The 12980-nt window shown below is 42.0% G+C and overlaps 1 protein-coding gene across 2 annotated transcripts in view; it reads right to left on the bottom strand.

Annotated features, from left to right (window-relative positions):
* Window positions 1–12980, bottom strand: part of tm2d3 (TM2 domain containing 3) — a 25335-nt gene extending 12355 nt beyond the window's left edge. Inside the window, exons 1-5 of one of the 2 annotated variants that reach the window (XM_078532459.1) lie at window positions 12862–12980; window positions 10861–10956; window positions 10509–10666; window positions 2003–2177; window positions 1205–1280 (exon numbers count right to left, since the gene is read on the bottom strand). In XM_078532459.1, the coding sequence (XP_078388585.1) occupies window positions 1205–1280; window positions 2003–2177; window positions 10509–10666; window positions 10861–10956; window positions 12862–12928 (572 nt within the window). In that variant the 5' untranslated portion in view covers window positions 12929–12980. The remainder of the gene's footprint in view (window positions 1–1204; window positions 1281–2002; window positions 2178–10508; window positions 10667–10860; window positions 10957–12861) is intronic. The other variant, XM_078532460.1, reaches the window with a different exon arrangement.

Below are 12980 nucleotides of genomic sequence, written 5' to 3'. Positions count from 1 at the left end.
GTGGCTTACTAGGCCATTTCAGAGAGCAGGATCACAGAATCAGAATCACTGAATCACACAGTGCAGAAGAGGCCCTTCGGCCCATTGAGTCTGCACCGACTCGTCAATCACATTGCTGGGGATCTGGAGTCATTTGTAGGCCAGTCCAGGACGGGATGGCAAATTTCTAGGACATTAAGGAATCAAATGGGTTTTTAATGACAATCGATGATAGTTTTACTAATACTGAAACTAGCTTTCAATCGGATTCTTTTTATTGAATTTAAATTCCACCAACTGCTGTGGTGGGATTTGAACCCTTGTTCCCTGGGCATTACCTGGGGCCGTTGGGTTACTAATCCAGTGACACTGCCACTACGCCACCGTCTCCCCCTATTCAGGGGCCATGAAAGGAAGACTTCTTCAAACAAAAGATAATGAAAAACTGGAACTTGCCCCAAAAAAGCTGTTGAAGTCAACTGAAAATGTCAAAACAATATTGGCAGACTGTGTTCCTCTCCGCAGATGCTGCCAGACCTGCTGAGTTTTTCCAGGTATTTTTATTTTTGACAGATTTTTGATAGGCAAGTGTACTATGGGTTACAGGAGCAAAGTGAGTAGATGGGAGTTAATAATCAGATCAACCATGATCCAAGTGAACGTTAGAACAGATTTGGGAGCTGAATGTCCTCCTCCTGTTCTTCTGAATTTACTGTTCAGTATTTCTGAACCCTTTCTGGATCTTGGAAAGTCCTACAGCAAGACTGGAACTGGATATACCACAGTAAGTGATACCAATACAATAATTTCTGTTACAGGGATCTGCACCAATCCCAGAAATAACCATTATATGGTCGACATTATATTTAACAAATATACTGAGTTCAACAACCTGTACAAATCATTTAACCTGGCACCATAGCCATCATCGCTATAACTTGTCTTTTGCAACCATTACAGGTGGGAAATAAGTGGGAAGGAAGGGCAGGTTGTTTCATACTAATGGATGTATACTTCTTAGTGGAACTGAAACTCTCTATAAGCTATCATGAGTACAGGGCAGTCTCATTCTTGCAAAGACAAATCTTCTTCTGGTATCATCCAGGATGAATAACAGGTCACCCAATGGCAATCAGCTTTTGACAAGAGCAAGGAAAAGATTGAAAACAAGTCTTCAGACAGGGGCCTCAGCCAAGAAACAACATATTTCATCTCACAGTCTCACCTTAGAGCCAACGCAGTTGACCACTTGTAACCCCCTGTCCAATTGCAATACATCTTCTTTTGAAATGTACGATTACCTGATGAATATAAAAATCACTTCAATCTGAAAGTCAAAGAGTTCACACATCATAGTTACTTATATCAAGGTATCCTGTGTCTGTACGGTTGAAAATCAATTACAAAAGAATGCTTACAACCCGAAAAAAACAAAAAAACTAAAGAATAACAGTCACAAAAACGTACTGTCAAGTTTTAGCACATTGTTTAATCCCCCCAACATTAAATTGGTTCAGATCCACTTGTACAAAACCCACAAGGTACAGCTATTGGCTGGCCAAGTAAATGAGTGTACCACACCTTGGGACAACTAAACAGACAAGTCGATCCAGTTTTGATCGCTAGTCTTTGATGAGTTAATTGATCTTGTGAGCTGCACTGATAAGGTTAGCATTGGTCTTGACAGCCGAGGAAATCAGGGAGGGTTTGATCCAGATTTATCTAACTACAGCTTTATAGAGCTGTAGCATCACTTCTGACCCTTTGTATTCTAACACTCTAGATACAAAACTCAGCACTCCATTCGTCTTTCTGATTATTTTCTATATTTATCTGATATTTTAATAATCCATGTACATGGACCTAAGTCTCTTTGAACTTCAACTGTTTCTGTATTCCACTGCCAATAATCAGCAGAAACTAACATTTTCATTTGAAAAAAACTGCAGCTATCTGATCTCTCTTTCTCCATATTTCTTTTAGACACACCCTTCTCACCAGCTCTCCCTAAAAGGCCACTTACCAAGACAATGCACATGTTCCAAAGTCGTGCAGTTGGAAATGAAATATTCTCGCGGGCACTGCACTGTCTTGCATTTGGTGGTTTCTTTGCACTGGTACTCAGTAGGTGGCAGCTGCCAACAGAACCGGCAGATCATTGTAATTTGAAATGTTTTCTGTTCCACCTTATTTTCATCCTGAGTGTGAAAAGAGCGAGATACGAAAACAAATAAGGGAAGAAATGAATGATTATATAGAAGTTCCTATGAATTCTGTTACACCCATGTAGTTATGACCACGAATTTATGAAGATGATGGACACCTAACCTTTAAAAAGCAGAATGAAAATGGACAATTTCCCTTGGCACAGGGTGTCATGTGTTTGCTACTAATGTGAATTAACCTCATCAGTGCAGCTCACAAGATCAATTAACTCAGCAAAGACTAGCAATCAAAACTGGGTCAACTTCTCTGTTTAGTTGTCCCGAGGTGTGGTACACTCATTTACTCGGCCAACTAGTAGCTGTACCTTGCAGGTTTTGTACAAGTGAAACACCTTATTCAGTCTCAGCTTGAGCAGCCGAGCATGGGATAGTCTGGGATAGAGGCCATGGAGGGAGAAATCTTACCCAGAAAAGGAAGAACCCTGTCTAGAAAATTCACCCCAGGCACAGAAGTGGGGCTAAAACAAAAAATGCTGTAAAAACGCAGCAGGTCTAACAGCATCTGTAGAGAGAAAGACAGAGTTAACATTTCAAGCTCTGAAGAAGAGTCATATGGGCTCGAAACATTAACTCTTGTCTTTCTCTCCACAGATGCTGTCAGGCCTGAGTTTTTCCAACATTTTTTGTTTCTGTTTCAGATTTCCAGCATCCGCAGTATTTTGCCTTTATATTATTACAGAAGTGGGGCAATGCTTTTATCTTCAGATTATATCTTCATTATAGGGGCTCAACTACAACTTCAACTGGAGCAAAGCCAGAAACCTGATGTTGCATAGAGCAAGCCACTGTAAGTTCATCACCAGAAACTTCCAACCTCCACTGTCTTCAGTGAACCAAGAGTGAACCAAACTGAAACTAACTAACAGGCTGACTCCCATATAATTAGGATAAGTGCTAAAAGGAGAATTTGTGCATTCTCTAATGATTAAAAACTTAGCATTAGCAGATGTGAATTGGATTGTGGTATAATAGCCAAAAAGAAATCCTCAGGCCTGCAATATTTCCAGCTACCATTATGAGAACTGACAGCAAAAGTGACTTTCTGCATTCTTAAGAAATCTAAGTACATGTGGCATATTTTCTTTTGTACGTGTGCCTTATGTGAGTGAGTGGGTGCTGGTACATTTTGGATGTTGAGAAAAATAAATATTTATTCTTTCTTTTAATTTAAACTTACATGAAAGCCTATCTTGTACCTTGTTCTTGAAAGTCACAGCACTCAAGGGGTTAAAACACTTCTTTAAAACACATATTGTTGCAGTTAGTTGAGAGTGGAATAAAGGGGGAACCATCCTACTATATCTCCCCTGTCCATAACAAGTCCCAGGTTTCATTTCCAGTACACGCAACATTAACTGATCTAAGTCACAGCATCTTTCACAATTTATCTCACTAACTGAGCTATGACGGAGTCTCAGTCCCAACCCCATCTAGTCAGGGATCCCAGTCCTGACCCCTATTCATCAATCCTTCAGCAACAATGTTCCCCCTCCCTCATAGGATCATGAATCGTTCTGATTCATCAGGTTTACAGATAAAGAACAACCACTGGTACTAAGAGTGGGGTGGGTGAGGTGTCACTGATGCCCATGGAACTGTATCCCAACAAGATGAGAGAACAAAATAGGGAAAATCATCAGCAGGTACTTCCACCAAGAGGACATGACTGATTAGTTCAGGCAACTGTCAGTGGCCAGCAGCAGGAAGGCAACTGCCTCATAGCAAGCTATCAGCACTCAGCCTTTAAACATGGTACACAAGTAAAGGCAGATAGAAAATGCTTTTAAAAAGTTAAATTCTAAACTAAAAATGAATAGTAAAACATTAACAAGTGAAGAGGCCACTCAGTACAGCGCACTTCTCTGCCACGCTGTGTTAACTTAATGTTATTACGATTACTCTTCCTTGAGGCTTTTCCCTGCTTGGTTGATGATCTGTAACTACAAAACAGCTTCCATCTCACTGAGGTGGCTTTAGGCCAATCCACATCCAACAACCTGCTCTGAAAACTCTGCTCAGATTTTGACAGCTGTGACAAATTCCACCACAGCCTAAATAAAACAACCAACAATATTCCAAAAAAAAAGTAAATTTGTCCTCTCTCACAATGTTAATAGATCCTTCAAAAAATGCCAGGACCCTGTTATAAATGCCTAGTTCCTGGTAATATTTTAGAGGTAAATTTTAGTTCTGGGAAAATTAAAAAGTTAACTGCTGAAAATGGTATAAATGCAACTAAAGCAGTTTTAAGATTATTACACCTAAAATGTAACACCTTTATTCAACGAGGGAGACAGAAAGCAGGAAACAGGCCAGTTAGCCTAACATCTGTCATAGGGAATTTGCTAGAATCCATTATTGAGGAGGTTATAGCAGGATACTTTGAATATCATAATTTGATCAGGCAGAGTCAACATACGTTGTGAAAGGGAAATTGCATTTAACTAATTTATTAGCGTTTTGTTGAGCAAGTAACAAGCAAGGTGGATTCGGGGGAACTTGCAGATGTGGTGCACTTGGATTTCCAGAAGCATTTGATAAGGTGCCAAATCAAAGGTTACTACACAAGATATTACATGGTGTTGGGAGTAACATATTAGCATGGATAAATGATTGGTTAGCTAACAGGAAGCAAAAAGTAGGGAAAAAAGCGTCTTTTTCAGGTTGCGAAGCTGTAACTAGTGGAATGCCAGAGGGATCAGTGCCGGGGCCTCGATTTGTTACAATCAAACAATGATTTGGATGAAGGGACCAGATGTATGGTAGCTAAATTTGCTAATGACACCAAGATAGGTAGGAAAATAAGTTGTCAAGAGGAGGTAGAGTGACTTCAAAAGGATATAGACAAGCGAGTGGGAAAAAATTTAGCAGATGAAGTATAATGTGGTAAAATGTGAACTTACCCTCTTTTGCAATAAGAATTAAAAAAAATATATACTATTCAAATGGAGAGAGATTGCAGAATTCGGTGGTGCAGAGGGATCTGGGCATCCTGCTACAAAAATCACAAAAAGTTAGCATGCAGGTATAGCAAGTGGTTAGGAAGGCAAATCGAATGTTGGCATTTATTGCAAGGGGAATGGAATATAAAAGTAGGGAAGTTTTACTGCAGCTGTACAGGGCCTTGGTGAGACTATATCTGGAATACGGTGTACAGTTTTGGTCTCCTTATTTGAAAAGAAATATAATTGTATTGGAAGTAGTTCAGATAAGGTACAATCGACTCATTCCTAGGATGAGGGGCTTATCTTATTAAGAAAAGTTGAACAGATTGGGCCCATTGGAATTTATAGGGGTGAGAGATTATCTTATTGAAACAATATCCTGAGGGGATTTGATAGGATAGACATCAGGAGGACGTTTCCACTCATTGAAGAATAAGAGGTCTACCGTTTAAGACAGAGATGGAGACTTTTTTTTCCTCTTAAATGGCTGTTAGTATGTGGAATCTTCTTCCGGAAAGCAGTGGAATCTGGGTCACTGAATTTATTCAAGGTCGGGTTAGACAGATTTTGATGGACAAGTGAGTCAAGGGTAATGGGAGGCAGACAGCAAAGCAGAGTTGAGACCACAACCAGATCAGCCACGATATTATTGAATGGCAGAGCAGACCCAAGGAGCTAAATGGCCTACACATGCTCCTAAGTCCTATAAGAACATAGGAGTAGGCAATTCAGCCTTTCATGCCTGCTCTGCCATTTAATGAGAACATGGCTGGTCTTCTACTTCAACACCATTTTTCTACACTCTCCCCGTATCCTTTGATGTTTTTAATATGTAGAAATCTATTGATCTCAGTCTGGAACATACTCAATGATTGAGCCTCCACAGTCCTCTGGGGCAGAGAATTCCAAAGACTCATCACCCTCCAAGTAAAGATTCCTCCTCATCTCAGTCCTAAATGGCCTGCCCTTTATTCTGAGACTTGGTCCCTGGTTCTAGACACCCCAGCCAAGGGAAACATCCCTCCTGCATCTGTCCTGTAAGAATTTTGAATGTTTGAATAAGATCACCTCTCATTCTTCTAAACTCCAGTGAACAAAGGCCCAGTCTATTTAAATAAAAGTGGATGCTGAAACAAAAACAGAAAATGCTGGAAAAACTCGGCTGGCCTAGCAGCATCTGTGAAGAGAGAAACAGAGTTAACGTTTCAAGTCCATATGGCCCTTCTTCAGAGCTCTGAAGAAGGGTCATATGGACTCGAAACGTTAACCTAGTCTCTTATCTTTCCTCACAGGGCAATCCCTTCATCCCAGGAAGTAATTTAGTGAACCTTTGTTGCACTCCATCTATGGCAAATATATCTTTCCTTGGGTAAGGAAATCAAAACTGCACACATTACTCCAGGTGCAGCCTCACCAAGGTGCTATACAATTGCACTAAGATATCTATACTCCTATACTCAAATCCTCTTGCAATAAAGGCCAACAAACCATTTGCCTTCTTAATTACTTGCTGTACCTGTATGTTAGCTTTCAGCGACTCATGAACAAGGACACCCAAGTCCCTTTTAAGTTCAACACTTGCCAGCTCTCACCATTTAAGAAATACTCCATTTCTGTTTCTCCTACCAAAGTGGATAACCTCACATTTCTCCATATTGCATTCCATCTGCTAAATTGTTGCCCAGGCACATGGCCTCTCCAAATCCCTTTGAAGCATCTCTGCGTCCTCCTAAAAACTTACATTCCCACCCAGTTTGATGTCGTCAGCAAATCTGGAAATATCACATTTAATCCCCACATCCAAATCATGGATATAGATTGTGAATAGCTGCACTACCCCACTAGTCACAGCCTGCCAACCTGAAAATGACCCATTTATTCCTATTCTCATTTTTGCTCTCCATTAACCAGCTCCCAATCCATGCCAGTATATTCCCCAAAACCCCACGTGGCGCTAATTTTGTTTACTAACCTCTTGTGTGGGACCTTATCAAAAGCTTTCTAAAAATCTAAATATACCACATCCACCAGCTCCCCCTCATCTATTCTGCTACTTACATCCCCAAAAAAACTCCAACAGGTTATTAAACATGATTTCCCTTTCATAAATCCGTGTTGACTCTTCCCAATTCGACCACTATGTCCTGTATTACATCCTTTATTATAGATTCTAGCATTTTCCCCAATACTGATGTCAGGCTAACAGGTCTGCAGTTCCCTGTTTTCTCTCTCCCTCCTTTCTTAAATAGTGAGATTACAGTTGCCACCTTCCAATCTGCAGGAACCATTCCAGAATTTTGAAAGATGACCACCAAGACACCTACTACCTCCGCAGCCAACTCTTTCAACACTCTGGGATGTAAATCATCAGGTCCAGGGGATTTATCTATTTTAAGTCCCATTAATTTCTCTAGTACTATTTTTCAACTAAGATCAATATCTTGCAGTTCATCGATTATACCAGTCCCTTGATTCTTCATTATTTCAGGAATGTTTTTAGTATTTTCCTCTGTAAAGACAGGCACAAATTTTTTGTTTAGTTTCTCTGCCATTTCCTTATTCCCCATTATAATTTCTCCTGACTCCACTTGTAATGGAACCACATTTGTTTTTGCTAATCTTTTCCTTTTTACATGCCTATGGAAGCTTTTACAGTCTATTTTTATGTTCCTTGCTATTCTATTTTATTCTCATGTTCTATTTTTCCTTTCTTAATCTTTTCTTGGTCCTCCTTTGCAGAATGGTAAACCTCTCCCTCATCCCGTTGGACAAAGTCATCGGCTAAGACTTCCCCATCACCACATGCTGGTGCCCCTTACCTGCCTGACTCAGTCACATGCTCCTGTCCCTGACCATTGAACAACTCTAAGGTTCTGTCTAACCTAAGGGGAGTGTCTAAGTAACTCTCCCCTCCCCCACAATGTCCACAACTCAGACTCCAGCTCAGGAACTCAAGAAACGAAGTTGGCTAAACTGCAGACAATTTCTGCGGATATGGTTGTCTGGGATTGCAATGCATTCCACAGATTCCCACATGCTGCAGTCACAGCACACCACCAGCCCAGCCACTTCTGTCCAACCTTATTTATTTAATTAGTCAATTTACACAGCTACAGTAACAGAAAGTTGCACTCACCTAGGTTGGAGACAAGGAATGAAACTCATCAGCTACTGGAGGCTGAAGGAAATAGTAAAAGGAGCACTTCTTTGCCCCGCTGCACCAAATTCCCAACTGTACCAAATTCCTAATTCCTCACTTAATCTACTTCTCACTCAGGCATAGTCTGATGTCCGCACGCCCCTTTCTTCTATGTTCTTACGTCCCTATGTTAGCCAGCTCCTGGCAGATAAAATATTGCTGTTAGCTGTCTCTGCGTCACTGGGGCTCAGAAGACCCAGGAACCATTTTATAACTCGATACAGTTAGGGCTCAGGAGAAGACCTGAGGAGCTGGGCAGGAGGCAGATGGTCACTGGCTCAATGCTAGAAAGGATTAGAGCTCTGAAAAACCCGAGGAGCGATTTATAGCTTGGCGTAGCTGCGGAGATTGGAGCTTGGTGAAATTCAGGGCAGTGCCAGCCCAGTGAAGCTAACTGGCTATGAAAGAGCTGACATTGTGTTGGTAAGTAGAGGCTGGAATGCAGACTTGGAAATCCAGGGGAGCAGTGTCTTGGGAGATGAGATTGAAATCCTGGGAGGTGTGCAGTTGTTGAATTAGCCTGAGTTGAAGCGGCTTTGAGGGAATTCAAAGGCTTGATCTTTAAAAGTGAAAAGTTTGGAGACCCTCGTGAGGCAGACAGAGTTTCAACAAGGTTGGCTGACTCACAGTGTTTACTGACGCCTAGATGGGTTGCTGAGAAATCTGTGGGACCTGCCTTGATGCATTTGCTATTGTATGTGTGGTATATGCCTGTTAATTCATATTTACTCATGTTAATTCTTAAAGTTGGTGTATAAGATAGATATTATAAATTATTTCTTCAAAACCTGTGGGTTATTCTCTTAGCAAGTGTCTTTGAATCTCAAACTTTCTCTATTTTAAACAAAATGTTACTGGTCCCCTATTGGATCTTCCCAAAAACTTGATGTCTGGTCTAGAATCATAAAAATCTGGATCTGTACCTTCACCAAAAACTGATCAGTTTTCCCTTGGGCCATACCTTATCTGTATACCAAGTTTCAATGAAATCCATCCTGATGAGTGCAAGATGAAAAGCTTGGACATTTCAGCAATCCTCAAGTTCTGTACTACCAACCAACTATTTGAATTCTACTTTTATTTGTGCAATGTCACCCACTTCAACCTCACCATCCCAAAAACCCTAATCCAAACTTTGTTTGCCAAACTCAACTTCTCAAAACTCTCAACTATGTTTTAGACAAAACTCAATCAATTGTATTGTTTCTGAGTCCAGCCTGACTGATCTCCATTTCCCCATTCCCCAAGAGAATGAATTAAAGATCCAACTGCTACAAGACCTACATCTTCATCACAAGGACTGCAGCTGAGGAGAAAAACTATTTAACAAGGGAGCAAGTTAATCTTATGGAGAAGCTGAGCTCAGCAAGCAAGGGCAAGTGGGCAAGATAGAACAGGAATTGTTGTTCAGGACGAAAGTGGGGAAGAGTTTACAATAAGCAAGGAAAAATGCAGAAAGGAGTCAAGACAGCTGAGTGACTCCTAGTCTTGGTAACAAAGAAATGCATGAGCTTCTTGTACCTTCTTTATGGAGATGGTTTGTGGTGGTGAAATTAAGTTAGGGGTTTTCTTTGATTTCCAGGATGATTTTGGAGCAGGAAGTGCTTTTAACAGAGCAAAGTGAAGCCCAAAAGCACCAAATGTGATGACAGATAGATGGGTAAACCAGTGTGTGGCAGATACATTCATGCCTTGAGAGGAAAAATGAGTGCCATACCAGGGAAAACTGACTGTGATGAGAAACAGAGACAGCTTTTCTGAGGTCAACAGCATCACAGGTGGAGATGAGGGAGGGGCTTCACAAATCAACAGTTGGAAAGGTGTCATGCACAAATCCTGTGCATCCCCCGCCACTCCTCCATTCCAGAATTGACAGAGCCTCAACACCTCAATGCTCCGCCCACTGGAGCTCTGTACATTGCTACTCTTCTCCCTGGGTTCAAATACCTACCTTTTCACCCATAGTCATCACTGCTAATTCTTCTACTAGTACTCAGTCTATTTTCCCAGTATGAAGCAGCATGTAATGTTTACTTTATTAAATATGCTATATTCATAATTGTTTTAACAACTTATAGTAAACAAAACTAAAGGTAGGGCCAAAAATTTAATGATATTTATTTCCATAATCCCCAGACATTGTACAGAAGGTTTACTTACTGTGCATTGTACACGTGGTTTGACTGTGCAGTTGAATGATACATCCTTTCCATAAGTGCAATTCCAAAGCTGCATACAATTCATACAAACCGGGGACAATTTGACACACAATCCAGCACTGGGGCAGCTTGACAGGTAAGGCGGTTCTGTGGTTATTGCTAGAAACAGTCACAGGCAAGAGTTGCATAGAATCATCACTGTGTCAAAAAGGCAAGCCACAACTTACATTTAGACAGATCTCATATTCTACTTTAAGAAACATTATTGCTTTGAGTCTACTTTAACAAACATTAGCTATAGAACAGGAGTAGCAAAAAGACAGAAGTTACATTTTTATTCTATATTTCCTTACAGTCTGCTAGATGAGCAGGCGTGGTGCCTAGGGTGGATGGAAATACAGCATCTTTGGGTGACAGCATTCCGTCAGGTTCCTTGGTGCTCAGGGAATCTGTTGGAGAATATTTACAGTGTTCAGGCTGAAACTTGTGTATCATCCACCAAAATACCAGCATCACTTCAGAAACAGGCCATGCACTACCATAAAAACAAAAAGCTAAAAGCTACTGCGGATGCTGGAAATCCAAAACAAAATAAAAACAGAATTACCTGGAAAAACTCAGCAAGTCTGGCAGCATCGGCGGAGAAGAAATCAGTCAACGTTTCGAGCCCTCATGGCTCTTCGGCAGAACTGAAGCATAGTTTCAACAAGGGAGAAATATAAATTGGTTTAAGGTGGGTGGGGGGGAAGAGACACATTGAGGGTGTGGTGTGAGCAGATAATCAAAAGATGTCAGAGACAAAAGGGTCAAAGAGGTGTTGAAGGTGGTGGTCTTTGTCTGAGAAAAGTGCTAATTAAGAATGGAAAACAGGATATTCAAAGTACAGCTCTAGTGGGGGTGGGGTGGAAAGACTAAAGGTTTTAGTTTTAGATTTAAAAATAATGGAAATAGGTGGGGAAAGAAGAATCTATATAAATTATTAAAAAAAAAGGCGGGTGGGGGGGGAAAGAAACGGGGTGGGGATGGGGGGAGGGGGAGTTTAAGATCTAAAGTTGTTGAATTCAATATTCAGCCCAGAAGGCTGTAAAGTGCCTAGTCGGAAGATGAGGTGCTGTTCCTCCAGTTTGCGTTGGGCTTCACTGGAACAATGCAGCAAGCCAAGGACAGACATGTGGGCAAGAGAACAGGGTGGAGTGTTAAAATGGCAAGCGACAGGGAGGTTTGAGACCCAAACCTCCCTGTCGCTTGCCATTTTAACACTCCACCCTGTTCTCTTGCCCACATGTCTGTCCTTGGCTTGCTGCATTGTTCCAGTGAAGCCCAACGCAAACTGGAGGAACAGCACCTCATCTTCCGACTAGGCACTTTACAGCCTTCTGGGCTGAATATTGAATTCAACAACTTTAGATCTTAAACTCCCCCTCCCCCCATCCCCACCCCGTTTCTTTTCCCCCCCCACCCGCCTTTTTTTTTAATAATTTATATAGATTCTTCTTTCCCCACCTATTTCCATTATTTTTAAATCTAAAACTAAAACCTTTAGTCTTTCCACCCCACCCCCACTAGAGCTGTACTTTGAATATCCTGTTTTCCATTCTTAATTAGCACTTTTCTCAGACAAAGACCACCACCTTCAACACCTCTTTGACCCTTTTGTCTCTGACATCTTTTGATTATCTGCTCACACCACACCCTCAATGTGTCTCTTCCCCCCCACCCACCTTAAACCAATTTATATTTCTCCCTTGTTGAAACTATGCTTCAGTTCTGCCGAAGAGCCATGAGGGCTCGAAACGTTGACTGATTTCTTCTCCGCCGATGCTGCCAGACTTGCTGAGTTTTTCCAGGTAATTCTGTTTTTATTTTGCCATGCACTACCATGTCTAGTAGTAAATAAATTCAGCAGGACAACAAAGTTCTGTCAGGCGTCAAGAGTACATAAGGTGTCAGGGAAAGGAAACCTGAGGGTAAGGTGTTTGGGTGGGGGGGTGGGGGGTGGGGGGAGGGCAGAAGATTTGGAAATGACTGAAATGTCTTTTCCCCTGTCAGGTATGATTCCCCTCACAGACGAACAGCTGCTCACAGATGCAGAATGGTGACTGGGCGGGGAAGGGCAAACACTGGCCGCTCAGCTTGTCTTGACCTACATCCCCCGGGATGGGTGGCAGGTTAATCCCACCCTCGGGCCTGGGACCCACCTCGGGCCTGTCTTCTGGTCGGGACACCGAGCGGCCGCACCACGATCACCCAGCCCGACCAACAGATTTTCTCTCACACACACGCGCGCGCGCGCACACACACGCACAACCGCCGCTTGAACATGATCGCGGCCTCCCCCGCGTCCCACAACTCACCGCCCCTCAGCAGCCCGAGCAACTGCCACAAAACCAAAAACCGATCCAGAAGCTTCCACACCGCCATCGCGCCCGACCTGGAGCCAATAGCATCCCTGGACTAAGTCGCCAATCACAGC

The sequence above is a fragment of the Cetorhinus maximus genome, chromosome 30, assembly GCF_964194155.1.
Source record: "Cetorhinus maximus chromosome 30, sCetMax3.hap1.1, whole genome shotgun sequence".
Classification (NCBI taxonomy): domain Eukaryota; kingdom Metazoa; phylum Chordata; class Chondrichthyes; order Lamniformes; family Cetorhinidae; genus Cetorhinus; species Cetorhinus maximus.
Note: the sequence above shows the minus strand (reverse complement) of the source record. Positions and strands in the feature narration are given on the sequence as shown.